General features: G+C 39.8%; 1 protein-coding gene across 1 annotated transcript in view; it reads right to left on the bottom strand.

The window, feature by feature from the left end:
• Positions 1-25,609, bottom strand: part of EIF2B3 (eukaryotic translation initiation factor 2B subunit gamma) — a 98,973-nt gene that overhangs the window by 27,720 nt on the left and 45,644 nt on the right. Inside the window, exons 5-7 of the mRNA XM_062497006.1 lie at positions 20,995-21,084; positions 2,462-2,592; positions 1,598-1,791 (exon numbers count right to left, since the gene is read on the bottom strand). Coding sequence (XP_062352990.1) covers positions 1,598-1,791; positions 2,462-2,592; positions 20,995-21,084 — 415 coding nt within the window. The remainder of the gene's footprint in view (positions 1-1,597; positions 1,792-2,461; positions 2,593-20,994; positions 21,085-25,609) is intronic.

Raw genomic sequence — 25,609 nt, forward strand, 5'->3', positions numbered from 1 at the left:
CCCCGCCCACCCATCAAATTAAATGTGCATCTTTTATGAGGATTAGCAAGAGAAACAAAATGCAGTGGCACTGAAGAAAGGAACTACTTTCTCACAACTCCTCATTAAGCTCCATTTTATGTTTTACCTCCACATATTTTCCCTAGCAATTTCACCATCCATTCACTTCTTGAAAAAGTTCAAAATTCAAAGAAAATCCTTTCCTACTTTGAAGGCCCCAATGTGACTTCAAAACACTAATTCTTTGTACCACCCAGGAGCAAACGTATTTCCTGAACTAACCAAAATGTAGAATATTTAGGTTAAAAAAAATCCCAACAAAAAACAGAAAACCAACACAAAAAACCCACATGGAGTCTGACAGGCTTAACACAGTAACTTTTTACTGAAGTGGCTGCTGCCAAATGTACACGCACACTTCCCTTAGCAAGTGGTATTCTCCCTTAACCCTTTGGGCACTCTTGTTCCTGTTATTTTTGGGGAAGTGTTCTCTTTCTCACAGCACTGCAAGCCTCTCTTCCTCATCTCCCTGAGCACAAAGCAAATCACTTTATTTCTGTGTTCCTCTACAAGAATCAAGGAGAAAGAGCTCCAGTGTGCAAACTCATGCTGCCATTCTGCAATTCTGGTTTGCATGAATTAATCCATTAATATTGTCAAAAAGAAATCAACTCAGTCTGAGAGCAAAAGCAAGGCAGTGACCACTTCCAGAATTCCCCATACAAATTTATCACCTTTCCAGCCCCACTTCCAGAAATCTTGGTTCTTTCTTTACTGCACTCCTTACTGGCTTTTCAAAACTAGAGGAAACTGTCCATTCCTGATAGCAATGAAGTTTATCACTAGCAGAGGAAAGTAGAGAGAACTTGTACATTGCACCAGCCAGTGTAGTTAAAAAACACCAAAACCCAAATCCCTACCCAACAAAGATATTAAGAGCTTTTAATCACCAGCTTGTTAGGTAGTACAGGGTTTCCCTAACTCTCATCTGTGATTTTTTTATTTTATGAATTCTCAGTAGTGTGAAAGTTGCAACAGATGTTGCATCAGATCAAGAGTTCACCTCCCTGTGTACCTGGAGTACCACAGTAGGAAAACCTGTTCATAAAAGAATTCTTTCATAATAGAAATCATTAGGCAATTTAAATGAAAGGGTAGTGTAAGTCTTTATTCAAACTGCTAATAATCTTTGTTATTATCACAAACAAACATCTGCAAGGAAGAGTCCAGTCAAAACTGATCTTGCCTTTAGGACAGGGAGGACATTGATTAAATGAGCTATCAAAGATACTTCCACTCTTAATTTCCACACTTCATGGCTCTTTGGCTGCAGATCTTCCCGCTCTCAAAGTAACACCAGAGTGTGTAGGGTGAGGGTTTTCTCAGCTAAATCAAATCTAGAGTAAATCAGTGACAGAACTATTTCCTGGCCTCATGTTCCTGTCCAGCAAGCAGTAAGGCGAAGTGCCTGGATAATGTGGCACTGGTTCAAGTCCCACATACTCTTCAGCTCTATCACAGGGAGTCACTCCTGCAGGTTAAAATGTCCTGTAAGCTACTTCTGTATTCCCAGGTGGCACTCCTGCATTTTCCTCACCTGTCTGTTGGCTTCAATGTACAGCCCAAGAGTATTCACTCGGTAGCACAGCCCCCCCTTCATGATATGGACGTAGCAGCGCACTTTTCCTTCGTGGAGAGTTTCACTCATATCTCCTCTATGATCATTCCAACAAGAGTTATCTGGAGCAGGTTTCAGCAAGCTATTATCTTCCTTTATGAAACTATAAATGTCTGGAGAACACACACATACATGAAGTTAGACAAGATTTAATGAAATATTTTCTAAAGAGGAATACTATTAAAATACTGTTGGTGAAGGGAAATCTTTGTCTCACCTCATCTCCATGGCTAGATACTCAGCAATCATGAACAGATTTTATCACATGTAGTGAGTAAATGCTTATTTTTATTCTGCAGGTGTGAATTAAAGAATCAGGACAGATACAACGCTTTCCCCAAGGTCACACAAGGAGACAGCAGAAATGCTAAAAATAAATTCCAGGATCTGAGATCCTGTCCACTTCCCAGTGCAGGGTGGTTAAGGCTTAGTCTGTTGTCCCACCCAATTTTAGCAAGTCCCTCCTGAAATTACATTTTCAAAAATTAATCTAACCTTTTTCCAGAAAAAAAAGACAACTAAAGAGCTCCTAGCTGATTTGCTTATGGTTTACATCAAAATAAGGGAGGACAAAAAAATTTATATAGTACATAATACTATATAATTTGAAAAATAAATCTACTAGAATCTTTGCTAAGAAAAAAAAGCTTCCTCTGCTGAGGAAAAAAAAGCTGAATCACTAAAATAGTGTTTCAGGCTAGTTCTGCAATCTACTCCATAACTCAGCTGTAGCATATGGGCTTTAAAACTTCCATAAACCCAAATCTTTGACATTGTACTGACCGAGGGATGCTTGCTCTTTTTTCTTTTGGTCCTCTTCTTTGTTGTCTAGTCCTTGCTGTAACGAAGCAGCAGAAGAAAACTGTTTCCTAACCAGATGTGGAATCAGTTCGCTCCGGAGAGATGTGATTGTCCTGAAGAAAGAGACACATGAAGTCTGTGAATCCTAAAACTTAAATCTTCCTTTTCTTTGCATAACATCATCAGACATTTTGCACACTTCATGAGGATGAATCAAAATGGCAAGACATTAACACAATGTCCCCATGTCACCTGCTTCCTTAATGCATTAAAATATAAAGAAACATTCAAAATTAGGAAAAAGCTTCATTTTCATATCCCCTCTATTTTAAGAGAGATAACCATAATATGTCATCATCCTACAATTCATACTTGCGTGCAGATGGAATGCAGACAGCACCAACATTGCAATGACAAAAACTGAAGTCCCTTTATGTGGCTTAAAAAATGGCATCAATTGCCAGGAATAGAGAGAATAAAGTGCCCACAGAGGAAAAAGCAAAGCAGCTCCTTCTCTTTGTGATAGAAATATGAAAATGCTCAAGGATATATGAAATATCAGATCCTTAAAATTTTTATGACACATACATTAATGACATTCCTTCTCAAATGATACATCCAAAACATTTTAAAGACTAACGCCTTTAACCAAGAGAAATTAGAACATTTCAGTTAAGGTCCCAAGACTTTAATGCTCTTTAGATGTTCCAGTACAAAACATATAAGTGAACAGAAAGCTTCCAGAGGCTTTGCCTGGCAATACACCCATCTTCTCCTAATACAGATTTCGACTTTTATTATATCCATTCTGATATCCCCATAGTAGGAGGTGGGGAAATCACGAGGAGTTTTATCTCAAGCCACCTACACCTTAAAAAGGGTTCCTATCACTAGATTATCTCTACTCTTGCATGGATTTATACATTGCAATGAATCAACAAAAAACTCTCCCAAAAGACAAATATAAATGTAGAAAGTCTATTGTACAATGGGATTATAACCCTGCTGATTTAATTTTGACTATGAGAATAAAATTTTATTTTTCAATAAAGTATTTGGGAGAAAAACCCAAATCAACAGTTTTTACAGTTGGAGTGCAGTCTTAAAAGAGCTTTACTGTTGTTGTTTCATTATTTTAACAATCTCCATTTAGTTACTGAATTGTGGATTATTTAAAGTAGTACTTGGGAAAATCATATGGAAAATGAACTCAAACTTGGCATGTTCAAGAGGAAGTGCTAAACTTCAGAGGAAGGATTGGGAGAACTAACACAGTGAATTTGGTTAGAGGAACTCAGCAAAGAAAGAGGAGTTGTTTACAATGGAAGACAGCAAAACTAGGAACTAAGTAATAGATTACATTATGAAAGGCAGGTACCAGAATGGGTACAGTGCAAATTATTTTGGTTGGCAAAATCTCTAGTAAAGGGGGATCTTACACAGTTCAGACTTTAAGACCAGCTCAAAGCCCACCCAGGCCCCTGTTCAGGTCAATGATAGTAAAGCAGACCTAAGGGCCAAAAGAGTATTTCCTGTCTCTAGCTTTTAAGGGAAGATTCAGATGTGATCGCCAGTTCAGCCCTATGAACAAATACAGTGTGTTTCTTTTTCTTAGCAAACTTTTTCTTCAGTCCTCAGTGCAGGTTGTGTCACATCCTCCGTCCTGCAGCCCACCTCTGAAATTTTGCTTTCATGTTTTATTACAGACAAGGAAAAGCTCTAGTCTTTAGTCTCTCCTCCTGCTTGAAAATAAGATTACAATCACCTTCAGATAGCTGTATTTCAGGAACTAACGAAGCAAAACACTTCATTCTTTAATCACTAAATTTCTGCCTGCTAACCACTTACAGGCGCGCTCTGCCGCGGCCGCGCCGGCCCCGCGCTCCCACACACGTGTGGCTCTGCAGATGGGCAGTTTACTAGCTCACAATGTTTGCCTGCAGCTGTGCCATTCAGCAATGATTTCCTGCTTGGGTTTTATACTTCATCCAAAACCGACAATCCTCTGTTTCCCTCAGAGGCTGGCTATGGCATTTATAAGATATATTACCTATAAAATACCCAAGTATTTGGCAGTCTTAAATAGTCTGATGCAGAGGACAACACAACACGGTAGGAAATTAAAGCAGTGGAAAGGGGAAAAGACAAAGTTTTGCAGTTTTGCTTGGTTTTTGATGGTTTAATCTTTCTTGGCCAAAATTCTGAAGCTTTCCTGCAATTCTCTGAAGTGCTAGCCACATTCCTTTGCTAGAGGTGGAGCAAATCTCTGGGTCATCCATAAGATGTGGCTCAGAAACACATCCTTCTTACTGGAAAAGGAAAACCAGGAAGGTTTGCCTCTGCTTGCTGTTGAAGCAATTTACATGAAACATTAGAGGAATTTACCTTTGGAAAGTAGTAAAAATACACAGTAAGGCCCTCTGTGAGAAAGATTTGGGAACTTTTTGCAACAGATCTTGCAAATTAAGATATACTAAGTGATAGTGTGAGACTACCATTTGACTGTCAACAGCAGGAGAAACCAAACATCTAGCTGGAACTAGTAAAAGAATTTAAATCAAAGGAGATGCAGAAGGACTGAAGACCCTTCATCAAGAAAGAGAAAAATTAGCAAGAGTTTGGAAGAACCAATTAGCCTGCAACCTAGTTATAGAAGAAGACAAACCAAAAAAGGTTTCTGGTCTAGTATATTTAAAATCCTTACAATCAAATCCCAAACTTCACATGCCTATATTAAGAAGAGATAAACATAAGAGTGTATAAGCTGAAGAAAGCATATTTTTTAATCTCTTCAGGTTTTAAAACTTGGAGGCTCCTGGTTTCTAAAGCTCGTTGTTTTCATTAGCACCAAGAAATGAAAATGAAATATGCACTGAGATCCACAGAAGGAAAAATCTGCTGCAACCAGGAGAAAGAAAGTAAAGGGTGAGTGGAAGGAGAGGAGGGAACAGAGAATTTTGGCAGAAATCCAATTCTAAGCCAAGGTGGAGTAAGCATGCTCTTGACACCTCAGAGCAAACTGCAGAGAGTAGAGAGCATAAACATGAACCTGCCTTTGAGAAACATTTGCCAAAATAAATATATTTTCATAAAATCTAGCCCAAGTGACAGGCCCTTTTTCATGACTTTTCATTCCCTAAACTTTGATTTTTGAAGTTCTATCTGTCTGTTTTCACCTCAACAGAAAGTAGCAGGTTTTCAATGAAACCACCAAAGATGGAGAGTGCTGTTAAATGTCTGCTTGTAAATGTAAGAGAGGGGGACACACCAATCCCTGAAACACCTTATGTGGCTCCAGTATCCTGAGAATAAGAGTTGGCATCAATTTTGAAAGGGGTTGATACTGATCACATTTTAAGCATGCAAAAAGAAGTATCTCTGGCATGGAATCTGCCATTCATGCAGCAGGTCACAACTACAGGGGATGTTGGAAAGAGGTGGTGCATAAGTAGGGGAAATGAAGACAACTGGGCAATTGAAATTCATGGTGCAAGTGCAAGAAAAAAACTGGGAATTCAAGTGAAGATGAAATATTTAAAAATCAAAAGAACCTCCTGGAAAATTCAGTATTAAATGCACCTAAGAGCTTAGAGCACACATCAGTTACTTGCAGTCAGCTATGTGGATTGCAGACTCAGGCAATATAAACATAGAAAATTCAAGGTTAATTTTATTTAAAACCTAAAACATTAAGGTGCAAAAATGGCTACTTGGTCAGACAACTGTTATTTTACCAAGTACTGTTATTACCAGCAAGAACTAATTAAACCTTTAGAACCCCTTTATCCCTGGTCCCTGTGCACTCTATGTATTCCCAGCGTTTCTGGGATTTTTGCATCTCAGTAAAGACACAGAAAAGGTACATGCTAAATTAAAAAACTTTACTCGTGAAAGAACACTGGGTGAAAACACCCTAGATCAATAAGCTTAATATTTAAATAGAGCCATGCAGAGGTTTTCAGAGATTTTTAACCAAAAATAAAACAGTCGACGACATGGCAGAATTAAGTTTATTTCTATGTTATGTTATATTATATTACATTACATTATAGCCCACAGAGGGCCAACATTTACTTGTTGCTGAAATGCAACTGCCTCTGGGATGAAGCTTATTGAAACTTCAGCAAGAAATTAAGAACAGTGTAGCCAACCGAAATACAAGAAGAGTTTTGGAGGGAAAAAAACCCTAATACTGTCCCTTTAAAAAAAGACAAAAAAGAATTTCACAATTATGCTTTAATGGGCTGTGATTTCTGCTCTTAGATGTATATATTACTGAAGACTCTGTCATAGGGCACAGAAAATAATGGTTCTGACCAATAACAGTAAGGAAAGGGAACTCATAGAATATTTTACAATAATAGTAGAGTCTATGAATCCAAGTTTAGGTGACCTTGCACAAGTCTAGGTAACCATAGGTGCTGTTTGGCTTGATCCACAGCAGGAATGGGAGCATCCACAACTTCTGCTTCCTGCAGCCAATTCTCACCAGCTTCAGACACCCTGAACATAACTGTCAGTTCCATTTACTGGCTGTCATTCATTTTCATTTTCCATGTTTAATGTTAAACACCATAAAATAGTATTAATAAGTATTAGCATTCTAATATCCCCCCTGTTTTATTAATCTGTGATGAAGCATGAAATCTACTGTTGCTGTCAGCATCCACCTGTGAAATTTGCTGTTACTCTCCAGGGGCCTTCCCTTGCTATCACTGATCAGCTACATCTACAGGTGCACACAGTGTTTGTGATTCCCCACCACAAACAAGCAGATCATTAACCCTTTTATACCTATTTGTATATATTTCTTTTTTAAACAGGCAAATGTTAGCTCTTGTACAGCTATGCAAGCATACACTGGGTTGGGTTCTGATCTTAGCTCCATGGCCTTCAACAGAGATTCTTCAGATCACATCAAAAGAACATGAGGCTGTATTTCAGACTGGTGCTCGTAATTAATGTTAGAAATGTATACATAAATACAACTAAACAAATCCTAAGGCAACTTACAGTTTTGGCCAGAAAGGCATGTTCATACAGAACAATAAAGATGTAAGAAAAAGCGAGGGAAGAAGAAGAAAAAAAAAAAAAAGAGGGTGTGTTGGAAGAAAGAGAAAAGTTAATTCTGAACCCTGTAGGTACACAGTTCATGGTTCTCATCGTTTAAAGGATAAAGCCAAATAACATTTAAAAATTCCATGTAAGCTGGGAGCTCTCTTGTTGAATCTCAACGTTATTTTCTCCTGATCCTTTGATGGAGATTAAAAATTTCCATGTGAATACAAAGAAAGAAACAACAGTTACTCTGAGATTTTTTTCCCTGAGCATTTAATGCTCCAAACTAGAGCAGCCAGCCCCCATTCCCATCTCCTCCCCCCTCCTTCAAGAAAAAAAAGTCAACTCACTTTGAAGAAAAGACAAAACAGACAAAACAGGGTCAGGGCAAGGGGGATTAGGGAAATGATATTTATATCATGGACCAAATTAAAATGTCAATGCAAGAGGCAGGCAAACAGCCCATGCCACATATATACACCAGGCATGTTTCCTCAAGGAAACAGGAAAGAGATCTGAAAAGAGTTAATGCAGTCCTGAGTTAATACCACCTGCCTCAGACTCAACACCACTTAAAAGACAGTGTTTGGGTCCATTTCCCACAATACAGTTTTAACAAGCACAATGGAAAAAGGAATTACAGGAGTCTTCCCCTTCTTCACACTGATTCATTACTAAAAATGCTGGAATTTCTGAGACATGCTAAGAATGAGGAGAAAGCAGAGAAGGACTACATAAAAAAGGAAAAAAAAAATCAAGTGATAAATCTCTAGGGTGTGCCATATCTCTGCACAAGGCTAATTCTGCCTTTACATCTTGCAATAATCCTTTTGCCTTTGTTTGGTGTACCCAAGACCAATTATAATAAAGGAAAATTCCAAAGTAACCAGGCAAGCCAATAAACTACCAAGCAATTAATTGGGCCTAATTCAACAACGTGCAGCACTCATCACAGCATTAAACATCTGTTATATCTTGCTATGTTCTATTTCTCCTGTTCTAATCTCAAAATTTGGACCACAAAAAGAGTAAATATATTTCTCACACCCTGCCACAATTTCATATTAATTAATTGTCAGTGTCTCTTATTTTTGAAGTTAAAACCCTAGGCAGAAGACAAGGAAACTTTGAGTAATGGTCTACTAAAAGGTAATTCCACATGACTGCATTTGTGCTTCATTTGTCTTTCCATACTATCTTCTAACTAAAACCTTCAAGCCTGACAGCAACATACTCCCAATGCTCAAAAGAACATGCATGACTCATTCAAAAGCCATTACACATCAAGCCAGTAAAACTGCATGGCTTTGCTTTGCAGGCTCAAGTTTATGAATGACTTCCCAAAACTGCAGAATCACCACCAAAACCCCACATTCTGGATGATGGAGGGAAAGCAGAAGACACGCAAGTGACAGTCACAAACACCATAACACGGAGAGGAACCAGATCAAAATATGAAAGGGGTGGTATGGATGCAAACCACATAAAAGCTGTTCTCAAGTTCCACCAAGTCTGGATGCAGTTAAAGGAGCAGGGATCTAACCTCCACTTCTGCCAAAAAGCCCTTTGGGAAACAAGGCAGCTTTCTGAAAAATTGACCACAGAAATTAAAACTCCTCAATTACGTACTCAAATCCTTTGAAAGCGTGTGCACACTCAGCTCAGGTCATCTAAGTAACCTTAACTCTGCCCATTTGCCAAACAGCCAGCAACACCCCACAGTTCCCAACTAACACAGCTTTTGCACAGGAATGCCAGCAAGTTTAGACATTTTTAGAACTTCTCTCTGACCAAAAGTCTCTGAGGCCATCAGAGGCCACCCAGGGTGTTTGGCAGGTTGTACACACTGCTGAGGAATGGATCTCATTCATTCCCAGACAGCATCCCATTCTTCTAAAACAAGCGCACCTGCAACAAATGTGATTCCTTGCCAGAACTCATCTTTCCCGTTTCTCTCCCACCTCCGCCTTTGCAGCCATCTGTGTCTGAGTTACCAACTTTTTTCTAAGTGCCTTTGAAATTAGGCTCCTTTTCTGAAAAACAGAGGAATTCTGACAATTTGCCTAAGCACACATATACGATGCATTTGATAAGGCTGACACGTATCCATAAACCAATGAGTTACGTAAACTTTGTGTGCATAATTATATATTTTGATAAATAGATTTAAACACTTCAGACTTGTATAAAATGTGTAACTATCATAAAATACAGGCATGGCTGTAGCTTCACATGGGCAACCTCTTCCACTCCACTCCACTGGTATTGTATTACAGGCACTGGAGATGCCCACATGACTTTGCTGTTTCTCCATGCAGACACTGGGTTTGGTGGTCTGCAATCAAATGTACCTATCCTCAGTTTGACTAATTTCTCTCAGCAGTCTGGGAAATAAACGGGAAGCTCTGGTGTGTAATTCAATCCTGCTTCCACCTATACAAGTACCATTTCTACACCCTTCTCCCAATCACTCTACCTTAACCCCTATCCTCCATACTGACAGCAAATCCTTGCTCCATCCCTTCCTGTAGGACAACTCTTCTGCTCTCTTTACTACAGTATTCGCAAGATCTTCTGTCTGTGATAAGACTAAACTTTTTTTTTTTTGTCTTCACTTTATCCTTTTTTGAAGAACTTTGAAAGCTTTTTGGCCAATGAATCCTATCTCCTCTATTTCACAAGACAGCTTTTATTCATAATGTTCTTTCCAGGTGGTATTAATCCATAAAAGTTTGGTGTAAAATGCTGTGTGAGCTACAGTTAATCTCTGCATCACTGACCTATGGGAAATATCACTCCTCTCCATTCAGCTCTTGGACTTTTTCTAAACCAATAGCTTAACTAGACAGCATTCAGTATTTCCCATAGACTATTTAAAATGCTATACTCCCTTTTTTTAAAACTTTTGCACTTTAAGTAAAGAAATTCACAGTTGCTCCTCTTTGATTCAAGATTATTCTAAGATCAACCCTTACCTCACACTCTAGGCTCCTTATCACATTCAAAATGGAACTCAGAGCACCATTACTGACTGAATGATGGCTCACTAACTTAAGGAAGACACTTCTTACCTATTCTATTCATGTATGTGTGCCCTATCATCACTGGTAGCATTTACTGTCCCTTCTATAGGCAGGAAGTTAAAAGTCTCCCACCATATAATTCAATGCAATAATAAAGTCAGCAACAGTGTTACAGACACATTTATGATTGTTTATGTTTCATCTGCCTTGCTAAGGCACAATGAAATTTAACATTGATCTAGAACTTAACACTGAACCTAGAATAAAAAAAAAACTGTAAGAAAAAGTGAAATACTAGGAAACCAGTAATTGTTTCCTCTCTTTACCCAAAATTCAACCTGTCAGTAAAAGGGGACTCAGCATTTCAGAAGGATGAGGTGGTGTGGAAGAAAAGAGACTTAGAAGCAAAAACAGAGAGGGGCAGAAAGGAAGATATTATCTTGAAAATTGTACATTCAGATCATCTGAATGGAGAATACAAGGGAATTATGTTTTCCATTGCAAGAGACATATCTGATATCTTAATATAAGGATTGTATCCTCACAGGGAGATGCCCAGCAAGGCAAGATAATAACTTTCCCCAAACTATTATCTTACATGTAAGTAGTGCTGGGTACAGAAAATGTACTGCACTGATAAAAGAACACTTAGGGTTATACTGCCCAAGTGGCAATGATTTAAGAAGAAAAAAATAAACAGGAAAAAAGCACAGAAAGATGGATAAAGAAATTACTTCTTGGCTCCGAATTCACATCTTGTGTGAAGACAAAAGTCAGCTTGACTGAAGGTTACCCAAGGAAACTGAAACTGCACCAAACGGTGAAAAAAATAGTTAACCATTTTTAATGTTTATTATCAGATCAGAGCGAGCCCAGCTGAGGCCACCAAGAGGGTCAAAAGCACATGACACAGGAGGAGAAGCTGGGGGAGCTGGGTTTGTTCAGCCTCAGAAGAGAGGGCTGCAGGGGAATCAGACTGCGGTTTTCTACTACCACAAGTGAAGTGATAGAGAAGACAGACAGAGTTTTCCAAGAGGTGCACAGTGAGAGAGCAAGAGGTAACAGATGCAAGCTGCAACAAGGGAAATTCCAGTTGGGACATAAAGAAAACAACTTTTCAGTGAGTGGTATGGTCCTGGGACAAGGCCCAGTTTCCATCCTTACAGATTTTCAAAACTCAACTGCAAAAAAAACCCCTGAACAACACAAAAATTAGTCTTGAGCAGGAGGCTGGACTAGATCCTGTTAGACATCCCTCCCAAATCCAAATACTTCTATGATTCTATAATTGAATGACATCTTTCATGCCCTCCCTAAATTAACTTTTTTTACTGGATCCAAAGGGTCATAACATGAAGCTGTAAGTCACAGTAAGAGAACACAATTAACACATTTTAACATTTACCTTAGAAAAAACTTGTGTTAGGAGCAGCTTGGGTGCACAGAATACTGTGCTGTGACCAAGAACTCTTTGGTATTTCAGGCACATGGCCACTGTGGAGTATCATGGTCCCACAAAAAGGCTTGCAGCTATTGATGAAATTGTTCAGCTCCAATTCAGCATATCCAAAGATAATGTCTATTCTCAGGTAGTCTGCCAACAGGAAAGGGAATTGTATTTCGTACAGAAGGCATTTGCTGAAAATCATGTGTTTAAATCTAGTTTGGATCATTAGGGCTTTTTCCCCCTGAGGTTTCAGGAGTAAGCTTGATTGGTACCATGGAAAGATGATAACAATAATGACACCCTGGAGGAGGAGATCAACAAATTTTAAATCCTGGCATCTCTAGTAAGGAACAGGGAAAGCTCCACCAGCTGGATATGTTTGACAAGAAAAGGAAATGGGAAAGATGAATTGCCATTTCACATTGTAATAGATTAAATGCACTAAGGAGGAGCCTGAGTTGGGTTGACTGTGGGGTGTTTTTCCCCTGTTTTCTCTTCCTCGTTTGAAAAGCTACAATCTATTTGCCCTGACTTCACACAGTATACTTCCTGTAGAAGCTATTTGTTTATTTATCCATTTTAATCACAAGGAAAGTATTCATTATAAAATCTCTCTTTACAGCAAAGGAGAAACCTTCCAGCCACACGGCTGACACATGTTAACTCGCAGGTATTCACAGAGCAGGTTCTGTTTTAAGCCATCTTTCAGGCAGCCACACAAAGACCACCAAAGCTGGGTGTTCAGCTCTGCCAGACCTCCCCCAGCCAGCAGCCCTTGCCAGGAAACACAGGTGACAGCCTGAATGATAAAAAGGCATTTTAGAGGGGAAAAAGAAAAAATGCACTGGTTTAGTCTGGGCAGCACCTTAATATAAACCTGCAGGGGCCTTTGTGTACAGCATAGCACACAGCCATCCAAGCAGGAGCTCCAGAGACAGTCACTCGCACCTCCAGTTTCCAAAGATCCCACACTGCCCTCCCCTTCATCAAGGGAGGAGAAGGGTGGCTCTGCTGCAGCTCTTTTCATGGCCACAGATCTCCCAACACAGCACTGAGACAGCAAACCTTCCTCTCCCCTCCTGGTGCTGGCCCAGCAGAGGCTCTCTGGATACAGCAGAGGGGAGCTGAGCAGAGAAGTGTGCTCTGGGATTGCAGCTGAAGCAGTTTGGAAAGGCAGAGCACTATGACCTCACACAATTTGCTCTTATTTATTTCAGCAGTTAAAAAAAAAAAACCCAACTCAAACCCCAGTGTTTAACTTTGTAAACAAATCATACTGACTTTGGCTATAAAGTTTACTGCAAATTTGCTCAGTTCAGAAAAAAGTTTCTCTACTGGCACATTCTGGCAGGCAGCTCTCCAGCGCTGGAAGAACTGCAGAAAGCTGATTTGTTTTCTTAGCTACAGCTCAGACTCTCACAGGGTGCACCCTGAGGGGAGGCCTCCACACGCCCCATCCCCCCCCCCCACCCCCCCGGGAAAATGGATTTCCCTGGCAGCAGGCAAGATGTTAGTGCTCAGCATTCCCAGGATAAGGCACTGCGAATTGCTAATTCAGACCTTTTGAAGTAAGCACAGTGCTGCTGTTCATCATTCCTGCTTTTCTAGTACCACACATGGTCCTTCTGACCACAGGAAGAGCTGACCACTTCCCAGGTGACAGCACGTGGGAAACTGTGGCTTTTTCTACATCCAAAACTTCAGAAGGGCTAGATTCTGGACAAAACGGTGACTTGCAAAACACATTACTAAACACAATAAAATTTGACCTCTTTTAGGTAACAGGGGTGTGGGGAAAAGGGGGAAGGACACCATAAAACTTTGTGAAATGTCCTTATAAGAGGAATTAGGTGTGTGGTCGATTTTGTTTTACATATGCCTACACAGTCTGTAGAAATGAAGTCTGAAGACCTTACGTCACAAAGTGCATGTAACACTCAGATGGAGAACAGATCTGAGCAAACACACAGTGGCATCTGCCTCCACCAAATCTGAAATGACCAACATTCAGAGTTGGTGCAACTAGGCTGCCTAAAGAAAAGTTGCCCAGAATTTCCTATTTTAAGTTTCTGTCGTCATCTGTTTGTAAACTTTGCCAGAGTGTAACTGTTTTGGCTGAAATTACCCATGCCAGGTGTTTCCCTCAAGCTGATTATTTTTTTGGACAGTGTAATCAAAAATGGCCCAGCTATTTCCAAGAACAAAATTATGGAAAACCCCCTTTGTTTTGACCATGTTAAAAATATTCCATCTGCTCTGCTGAAAAGCTCTTGCACTTCCATGATTAGAATTTGGCACAGCACAGGTTTGTCTTTTCGTCTGGGCACTACATTTGTAAACAGGAAAAGTGCCCATACTACACCAGGTTAATTCTGAAAAAACATGTTTGCACATGCTTGGAAGAGACCTGTATGGTTTAGGTTTTTTTAGTTCAAAAAGGTAGAAGTACTTCTACCTTGGGCATACTCCATTCTCTCTTCTCTGCAAGGCAATTGAAGTACTCATGCACTGTTCCACAAAGAGACAGAGTATGCTCCAGGCCAAGGTTATAAATGCTGAGATGGATATTCTTTGAAGTTCAGAGCACCCCATCTCCTTCTGGTGGCTGACCTGAAAGGTGATAAATCTATGCTGATAACAGCTACTCCATTAGCAAGACTCATAGTAGACTCACTGATTCATTCTAGAAGTGTCACATACATAAATATACATACACACACTTCAAGAATATCATGGTAATAGTTTGGACACTCAAATTAAGAAAAGCTAGAAGCATGTTGCTTATACCTCAGTTAAGACCTTGTGTGTTCACATTATGATACAACCCTTAAAAACACATCTACTTTTCCTCTCTCCCCAATCTCAATCCCTTCTTCACCCAATGCAAAGATGGACTATGCCCTGGGGATGAATCACCTTTGTGTAATGAGGCAGAAGAATGACTGCCTCATTTGTTAGAACATGTGTGTTAAATGCACAAGACAGAGGGCTGCAAGAGGAGAAAAGAACTGCAAAGATGTCAGGCAAATGAACGATGGCTGAAGAATTGATTTTTATTTTTTTTTAAATTCCCTTCTGTCAGAGGATTCTATGGATGGTGCTGAATACAGAACATAATTCTGATTTCTGCAGGTTGCCATTGATTATCACCCTGCAACAGCTATCATCAATGGAAATTTTTTTTCAGCATTATGAATTCCCTGTATAATGTTAAGAATTGAAAAACAGCATACTTAAGACAAAGATGCTTCAAACCTCAGCTCTTGCGTATCCTGGTTTCAGAAGGGAGAAAACCACTGGTTCAATAATAGAGGTGCTGAAAAGATAGTTAATGGACATTATAGAATCAGTGATGAGCACCAAGAGGAATGTATTTACTTTCCCCTTTCCAAAACAAAGTATTTAACTTATCTTCAGAACATGGTTTAAACAGGGAAGAAGATTGGTAGCCATCACCTGAACTATAGAAGTTATATACAACACTGAACAGTATCTCCTTCAGTAAACATATCAGGCAATAAATAAAGCAATGGTCACAGAGAGGGGGGGAAGTCACCAAACAAGGTATAAAGTCATGTAACTGAGGCTGTACCATAGGATGTGGGGAAAAGAAAAGCAAAACAGTTGCACAGGGAGCCTCAGCTGTGGCACTAATTAATTGGCAAGTGCTACAATTTACAAAGTTAGTACCTTTAAATGTGGCTTTTTGTACACTCAACCTGTAACTAAGGTTTGATTAGGACATTCCCAACAAGATCTGCACTGATGAAATCTGAGAAAAATTATTTTGGGGACCTTACTGATTAGGACCACATACTGCTTGGCTTTAGGGAGCCTTGATTTGGCTTTGGACCTTCTGGTCTACCTCAGTGAGGGGTGAAAACAGACTTCGTATGCCTATAGGTTTCAGCTGAGCATGGTAAAATTCTAACAAATACAACAAATGTTGCCACTTGTACCTGCACAACTGACTTTGGGCACAATGCCATTCAGGCATACATATATTATAAATGCATATTAAGTTCATTATATATATATATATATATATATATATATATATATATATATATATATATAAATAAATGTATGCAAGATGTATACAATGTATAACAAGATATGCAGAGACATCTCTTGAAGACTTAAATTTCCAAAGCAAGTTTGAATTTTCCATGTAAAAAATTCACGAGGAAAGGGGTTGCTCTATATCTATCTCCCCGCTGCCATGCTCTAAATTACGTATCTTACCTCAGCAGGCCAAAGCTTTAGAAATTTTCAAGAAAAACAGAACACAAGCTACCATGCAATTTCCCTCTGATCACATTTTTCCTGGTAGCAACCTTGCTGGGATTGTCAGCACACAGCAAAGAAATACCAGCACATGTCTGTGCAGCACACGGGGCTCACACGGGCCCACATCCTGCCCTCTGCTACACACGAAGTTCACGGGGAAAGGGAATAAGGACTCTCTTCTTCCATCTGCTCCAAATGCAGCGGTGAGGCAGGATTCCAACCTAGCACTCAGGAGAGTGCCAAAAAAGGGACTGGCTACTGTGCTGGCTGCCACTGCAGGGCCCCAGGGGTGTGAGGCCCGCCAGCTGTGGGGTGGAGCCGTGCCCCCAGCCAGCTACAGCCTCTGCTTCTGCCTCGCTGCTGGCTCAGCGCACGAACGAGCGCTTTAAGAAAAGCAATATTGTGCAGTTCATCATGTGGTGCAGGTGTTCACCTTCAACTATCCCTTCCCTGTGCTGGCAGAACAGCCCCAGCAGCACGCACAGCCTGTACTTGCCTGTCTTCCCATGCCACAAAGCACAGCACCTATGAGGTCCCCGGGCTGACTTTGCTCTGAAAGAGAAAATGCTGAGGAAAGGAAAGCTTTCACCTAAACACAGAGAGCTCGTATTTTTAACTGACTTCCCTTGCACGTGGAGGTGTGATACAACTCCACACTCTCTAACAAGACCAGCCTCAGCAACTCTATTTTCCCTGATGAAGAAAAGAACCTGGTGAAGAATCAAAGGCCTCCGCTGAAATAAACCCCAGGGTCAGGTACCACCAGCAGAAAATTCAGCCCAAACAAGAGCTGTTCACATTGAGGTCACAGTTCCTGTTCAGATAGGATAAATCCAGCTGGGTATGGTGGCAGGGTATGGTCTGTGACCTCTTGTGAATCTCATGTGGGCAGACCCAGAAGTCACCAGTGTTGGGTATCCACTGCAGATGCAGGGATGGAAATGCTCATCCGAGGGCAGAGCTCCCCATCTCATGCTGGCACCCCTGTGCAGAGGCTGGCAGTGCACGGCACTAATTAAAGAGCACTTTTTAACCAACCTATCCTGGTGAAGCAGAAGTATGGAAAGAAGAGAAGGAACAAATTCCAGCTATAGGAAATAATCTGCTATGGGCAAGAATTTCTTCAGCTGTTGCCCAAGCCAGCATGGAACCACGAGTGTCGAACTTGGTAGATTTGGACATTGTACGACCCTTGCACACTTGACTTCACTAGGATGAAGTGCTGAACTAGTGGATAAGTGATAGATGGAGATTTAATTGCCAAAATGCATTTTTTCCTCCTAGGAGAGGAAAGAAAAAGCAGTTTCATTCCTGAAAAATAAATTCCCCAGGTTTAAATTACATTAGAGGCATGGTATTTTTTATTTTTGTCTGGACATACGTATTTGAGGGTGTTCTAATAAACAGAATGTTTCCTCTAACTTTTATTCAAAGGCACTAGCAAGTTCTGCCTTTTAAAATTCAATAATCTCATTTGCTGTAGTGCAATAAAACTTCAGGCAGGATAATCATAAACTCAGGCCTTTTAAAATAGTTCATAAAAATGTATTAAAAGACTACAAACTGAGTTACAGGCTACAAACAGCATTTTGACCTTGCCTAACATCCCTCATCATAGAATCTCACTGCTGCCAAAGAAACACTGATTATTTTCCAAACAATCCCACCCAGAAGAGGAAACAAGTGCATAGAAAAATCAAAGGAACTGTCTAGTACCACAAAGCAAGGCAGTGATAAAGCTGATGAAAAAAAACCTTGGTATCATGATTTCATCTTGGAGCTGAATATTCAGCCTTTTTCCAAAGTTGCCACACAACAAAGTTCTTCTAAATCCTAAAGCAATATTTATATACTTAGATGGAACCAAGGTTTAGCCACTTAATATTCTTTTTTTCTCTGATGTCATATTAGTTGCTTGTGACTTTGTACTTTACCTACAACATATATATATTAACTTGAATGCCTATTATTCTTATAGGTACAGCTACAAATAAACTAGATTCACCCAGGCAGAGCTTGTTCTTCCCATATCTTTGCAGCTAAGCTGGGACTCACTGAAGAGGAAACAGATCCCATACAGATAACCACATCAGTTTTCACATAATGCTTCAACCTGGAAGTAATCATAATTTTCCTCTACAAAAGCCAGTTGTAGCATCTGAATTTTTTAGTGCTGGGCAACATCTTTTCAACTTTTGTATGTCAAAAAAACATTTGAAAAAATGTAAATGCTTCACTGAGCTTCAAACAATGAAAAAAGGTGTTCTGTCTGCCATCAAACTCCGCTGTTAAAATATTAACACAATGTAAATATTGTAATATTGAGGAAGTACACTGTGTCAGTACTTCCTGGCACCATACAAGAGCTTCACTGTTCCCTTCAGTCCCTGCTGTTAGTTTTAAACACGCACAACTTAAACAAGGCATCTGAGCTTCTCCAGTCCTGGTGCAGAATTGCAGAGAGGCAAAAATCTTACTGTAGGTTCTCTCTAGACTAAAAACCAAAGTATTAAAAAGAATCCTTAAACCCAAACAATTATGTAGATGTTAGTACTTCGGAGGCAAAAAAAAAAAAATTCCCCAGAGTCTTTCAAAAGTCTTGGCATATTGCTGCCAAACATGGAAAGATCTTTGGGTATGCACTGTCCTCCCCTTCCTCAGAGAAGAAAAACAAGCTGAAAATGCCCACCAGTGCCAGAAGTCTGAAAGCTGAAGTTATTCCTCATGGCAAAAGTCCCATTCCCCAGATTTGCTAGTTAAGCACATTACTTGCAATTGACTCTCTCAATTGACTGAATAAGCAGCATTTGTGTAATAAAGAGAATGAAGCAGCTATCTACCATTAGTAACCCAGATGTTGCTATCAGGTCTTAAGAAACACTGCCTAGCTGTTGTAATGATCTATTTGTCATGGAAGTGTCACAGAAAAGCAGCACAGTTTCAAAAAAATAGTGAAACAGAGAATGACCTCGCTACAGAAAACATCAACAACAACAACAAAAAAAAAACCCAGTTGGTCATACTTGCAAAAAGTCCATAGACTTTTCCTATGGGGACCTGGGGGCAACAGAAGAATTTTACTCTACTGGCTTTGATTAATACAAGGTAAAATCCTGACCGACAGAGTCAAAGATCTCACCAGTTTCCACTGAAATAGCATAAAGCCTTGAAATATGAAGTTACTGCTATTTACACTCAGAGGCCTCTCTGAGTGACATATCTGACAAAGACCATCCTTGTCCCACAGATCTAAATTCAGAACCAAATTAAATACCAGGGGAAAATAGCTAAATGTGTGAAATATCTAATACTACAGACATGTCTAATCCCAGCAAAATTAGGTGCTAGGATTTCAAGAAACGAGTCCTACACGCTGTATTATGACAAAAGAAAGGTGTAAACACTGCTTCATGCTACTACAGGAAGCATGAGAAATCCAAACCCTCACCAACTTTTCTAAAATACCATCTAAATTAATTCCATCTAAAATACCATCTAATTCCACCTAAATGAAATAGATGGTTTATTCCAGGTATAAAACATCTGCTGCTCCTGAAACTTTCTCACTTTTCACATGTTTCTGTACACAAGCGGGAATTAAAACAAATTGTACAATGCCCCCCTGTACCAGTCAAAGTGTCAGATAAGCCTTATTCTTATGCATGGTAAGAAATTGCCCTCAGGGTTAACACAGATTTTCCACTTAATTTTAACTCACTCACAGACCCTTATTCTAGAAGAGTTCCTTCAAGCATGTATCCAGCTGTATCACCAGATTTGTATATGGTCAAGACTAACATAAATCTTCCACCCTCAATGTTTTTTCACATGTCAGTTTATCTGCTAAGAAAATGTACTATGAACACAACACTTAGCCCCTGTATCTTTTATCTCACTTAAAAGGGGAGAAAAACTCTTGAGAACTCTGTTAGCATTCAGTATATGTAATAGGCATGAGAGGGCTATAAAAAGTCTAGGAACAGGACATCATTCCAAAACTGAACTACTTACTGTGAGGGGGAGTGTTCATTTGTTTGTTTTTAAAAGACAAACAGGGTTTTTTTTCTGTCTGTTTCATGAAATATTATAGCTAAGATCCTTCTCCACTTCCATAAATGGATGTTTTTCTTACTCTCAGTGGGTGGTCTCAGAGTTTTGACAGAGGAATATCACAAGCTAAAAACATAGGATGCGACAGAGATAGCCCACCTGCAGTGGTGGTGGATGTGAAGGGGCAGAGGGAAGGTGATTGCAAAGACCAAAACAGACTGTGGTGGGGGAAATCAAAGGTCAGAAATGTATTCACAAGCCTAACAATGGGGAAGCCCTGGTAAAACAAGCAGCCAAAAAGAACAGATACACTAAAAAAAGAAGGGATGCATAATATAAAAAAAAATGTTAGTGTTCACTTATTCTGGTTTTATTGGGTTTTTTTGGGGGTGTGTTTTTTTTTTTTTTTTTTTTTGTGCTGTTGTTTTGTTTTGTTTTTGTTTTTTCAAGAAGATCCTAGTAAGACACTCAGACAACGCTTGGTATTCCTTTTAGTATAGTTAAAATATTTAGAAAACTGGTTTCTTTTATATTTCTATTTTATGTTAGCCAATTTAATGAAAAAAAAATTCCTTTAAAAGCTCTGCTGTAAGCCATATGTCAATACAAATGCCTGCTACCACATTGTGTGTTGCTTGGTTTCTTACCTGTTTTCTACCAGGAAGTCTACTACATATTTCTTCAGACAGTAGAGATGGGCATCCATCAGCCCTGTTCTTATGTGCATTCTGGGGTGCCTGGAAAAGAATAAAAAGGGGAAATCATGGAGCTTTTGCATGGCTGCTTACAAGAACTTGACTTTGTAATGAGGTCAGGGGATAGCAAAGGTCTGTTCCTTTCCATCTACTGTTGGACTGCTGGAACAGAAGAGCTCAGGCTGCCATTATTGGGCTGTGTCTATAAACTTACACCTGCTAGCCCTGGGCTGATTTGCTGCAAAAGAAAACACCTCCTCCAAGGAGTCATTACTCCTGCTACATCTTCTCATGTAAGTGGAAATTGCACATTACTGGGCAAGAAGCCAAAGTAATGGGCCCAGAGTGCTAAAAGTTACAGTGGGTAATGTCAGGGTACAATAATTCAAAGCTTCTGGCTAAGTGCCTGCCTTAATATATATGCAAGGCTGGGCATGTTCTGCTAGCAAACACAACAACACTACTGTAGTTTCTCCAACACTTCCTGGAGGGAAAGAGGAGAAGGAGATGGGGTCTGCTCACCTTTCCTACACTACACATTACAAATGATTGCTACAGCTCAATTACAAAGCATTTGGCTATCCAGCCCAGTAAGATGGGAAAGATCAGTAAAACTCCCATTCATCATAAGCCAAACAGGGAAGTCTTTGCTTTCGGAGCAGTATCAGGTTAGCACTTCAGAACCCCTGGAATTTCTGGTAGCTTCAAAATTTTAAGAACAAAGTTTAAATCATAAAGACTCACTGACTGCTTCTATTGCTTCTCTTTATGCTTTCTCTATTCTTGGATAATGGAAATCCTTTTTGGAACCTATCTCAAACCAAGTAGATATTTTAGGCCAATATTACTTTCCCTTCCGCAAATCTGTGGCCTCGTTTGAGAGCATTCTGGCTGTCTGAACATTTGCCACTACTTCTCAGAACAGAAAGCCACAAAAATATTTAGCTTGCAGATTAAAAAAGCCAAAACACAACAACAGTCAAGGGCTACGCAGAGCTGTTCATGACATCCATAAGTGCACTCATGGTCAGAGGCCATTAAGGAGAGAAATTTCAATCCACACCTGAAATTGTCTCTGTCTTCATTTTTCTTCCTTTGATGTCTGGATTTCATAATTAAGTTTGAATGAACATATTTTATCAGTGTACTCTATCCAACTTGGTTTGCTTATTCCAGAATATGTTCAAGTCAGATGTTTGTGATCATGATCACTTTTATTATGTAGTTAGCTCAGCAGAAGGATAACTCACAAATTGGGCATGCATATAAATATAAATAGTAAACCAATACTATCACACCAAATATTTAGTAACACCAAAGCTACCAAGAACATCAGGTGTTCTAGTAAGCCATTTTTCAGTGCATTTCTCAATTAATGCCTTGAACTACCGAAGTATTTAAGTCTTAGCATTTTATGACCTATGTGGCATTTCTCAAGGATGCCATTCAAGATACGCATATTTTTGACTATAACAAAATTCCTTAAGTCCCATTTGCAAAGGAAAGCTCCTATAATAATAGTACAACACTTTGCAGTGAAGTATGTGGTACTAGAAAATGATATATGCACTTTCAGTAGATTACTTCATTAACAAAACATGAGCTCACCTAGCAATGCTCCAGTACTGATGTTATCAGTGGCCCAGATGTTGCTGTGGAAGGCAGCCCAAATAGCAATGTTCCTTATGCAAAGAGGATAGGGAATCCACTAATTTTAATGAGATCTTGAAGTTGGAAGTCAGCAGATTCCCTCCTGCTCTGCATCCTGAGAATAGTTTCCACATTTTGTGTATGCATGAAAGGGAGAAATTTCCTATCTGCTCTAAGAAGGGTTCCTTTGTATTTATGTAATGAATATAATAGTTTGCTGGGGAAATTAACAAATCAATGGAACAAGGCAATAAACATGTAAAAATTTAGAAACAGATAGAACATAGGAAGTAGAGACAAAAAATGGGATTAAAAAAATACAATTCTTAACCTGAAGATGACGAACAAGACAAAATTTCTTTAGTGACAGAATGCCACCTTTTTCTCTTCCTATTTAAGATCTTTCATACACACCCCCCTCCCTTAAACACCAGGCAGAAGAAGCCTGCAGGGGCTAGGCATCAAGCAATGGTGTAAAACAGGAATTTCCCAGTAAATGCTGTTTCTGTCGCCAGTGTCTGTGTGGCTCTGACACATGCAGTCTCCCCACCTGCAAACTGGAATAATGCTCTTTAGCTACACCACAGGACACTGAGGATTTGTGGGCTGAAGTTTGTATCTGCATGCAGGCATTGTACCAAGTTTTTCTGTAGCTAAGCAACTTGTTATAAAGTTGCACAAAATCAGTGCAAGTGGACAAATAGTAGCACAGTATTATCCCAGCTCCTCCATCACACACAACCCCCCCCCCCACCACAAAAAGGAGCCCGACCTCAAGATTTACTGAAACACCAGTCTGAGTTAGCTTTCAGTGTAGAATATACTAACAATAATGGAACATCATGCTGGACAAGAGGGAGGTCCCACAATGAAATCCTCTGAAATACAGACCACCTAAGTGATTTGCAACAGAATAGTCCCATAGATTAATATTATAATCACAGCTTCAAAGGTCAAACAGGCAAGTTTGGGCACATGCATAAACAAAGCTGTGAATTCTGCAAACCAGGCTCAAGGAGAGAATAGCCACACTAAACCAGATTGATAAGAGCCCTCTATCATAACAAGCCACTAAAGATGATGCTCATTTTCACTGACTAGTGCCTAAACCAGTTTATCTTCAGGTAAAAAGCAAAGGAGCCAAATAATCTAACAGATAACAACAAACCCCATCACCATTTCAAATGAGCATCTGGTTACTAATATTGAGAGCCACACTCCCGTCTCATGCCTCTGATCTCCCACCCCATCAGCTAATCTTTACAACATATGAAAAATGAGCCTGTCGAAAGAACAGCTGATACAGAGAATCGAATAACAAACAATGCAGGAGCTGACACACCTAGACTTATTGCTTCGAGGGAGATAATACAGAAGGCTTTTAATTATATCATCAAAGCAAGAGAGAAGGTACTAGGAGGGGCTGGCTGCAGATGGTTAAGTGCTAATGAATGCCGGGTTGGGTGGTTTATCAAAAGGAAAAGACGGGATATGTATCTGAGAGGGTCACCCTTGAGATGAAAGTTGCAACAGCCATTGTTGGAGCTCTTTAATGAGGGAGGAATGTCAAATGTGTACCCTCTAAGAATCATACCAATTACTAAATGAACTTTAGTTCAATCTAGCAAATGTAATCAAGCACAAGTCATTAAAATACACAGTCAAACTCCCTTTGGTACTGCCACTATAGTGTCTATTACTGTCTGTGCTCCCATGCAAGGGAGGGGGCTGCTCCCAGTTATAAGCACTGAGTGTTAACTGATGGCAGATTTTAGTCCTAATGATGAGGCATGGAGGGCTCCCTGGCAGAAAGCTGACAATTAGAAGGCTAGGAGAGATCTGTGGAGAAGTCAGGGAAAGATCAGCAATTAAAAGAACAATTTCAAAGAATGCAATTTAATGTGTAAAATTAGCTTTTATTAGCACATTAATTCCACAGAATCCTGACTCAGGATGAGAATGCATAAAGGTCTCCAAGAGTCCTTAGAAAAGTCTGTGCCTGTAATTCCTGACACGCCATTGTGAAATAATAAGCAGTACTAACAGGATTGATGCATGCTTCATACATGGCATTGCTTTGAAAGTGGAGCCCAGAGCTTTTCTTTCCCTGATAACCCCCCTCAGGATTTCCTCCCTCAGGGAAATCAACCACTGATAGAGCAAACTTCCTTGTTTAAAGGCAAGAAGTTGGGCCATTGTTACAACTGTAAACTAATTAAGAGAGATTACCACCAAGAGCTGGAGGTTCCAACCAGCTCCATACTCCCACTGACAGTGTGATAATGCCAGGCTGGGGTCAAAATCATAAATCTGAAGGGAGCACATACAATGCTTAAAGCCAAAAAGCCTCTCTACTAAGCATGGGATATTGCCACATTAACCTCACCACCTCACAAATAAACTAGCTGAGAAAGAGAAATCCCTCCCTTTCCCTAACTTCATACAGCTGTTGACGGAAAATATAAAGGTCTTTAAATAAGCTCAAGGACCTCAGGCTGTTCGTACTCTAACACTAATCCAAGCAATGACACAATAAAAATCTAATCATACCTGCTATTAACCTGGCTCCTAAACAGATACCTGAATTACATCCACCGTGGGCTCATGGGTATTAGTTAATCTTCCTCCCCGTCCTTCCAAAGTAAATAAATAACAGCAAGCTAAGTGCAAACTATACATTCCACACTTGCATCTTTTCTAACTAATGGCATGTAGCTCACATAGTCCATATAGCCAAACACTCTATCACATTCTTCCTATCCCCCACAGCATGAACTGTTCTCTTGCATGAAGCAGCGTGCGGTCCAGTTCAAACACAGTGCTGACCCCTGCCTGTCTGCAAGAACCGGTGCTCTCGTGTTGATACAAAGCCAGTGCACAGATCAACATGAAGAGAAGTCTCACAGCAAAAGCTGCC

This window comes from Cinclus cinclus, chromosome 8 (genome assembly GCF_963662255.1).
Source record: "Cinclus cinclus chromosome 8, bCinCin1.1, whole genome shotgun sequence".
NCBI lineage: Eukaryota > Metazoa > Chordata > Aves > Passeriformes > Cinclidae > Cinclus > Cinclus cinclus.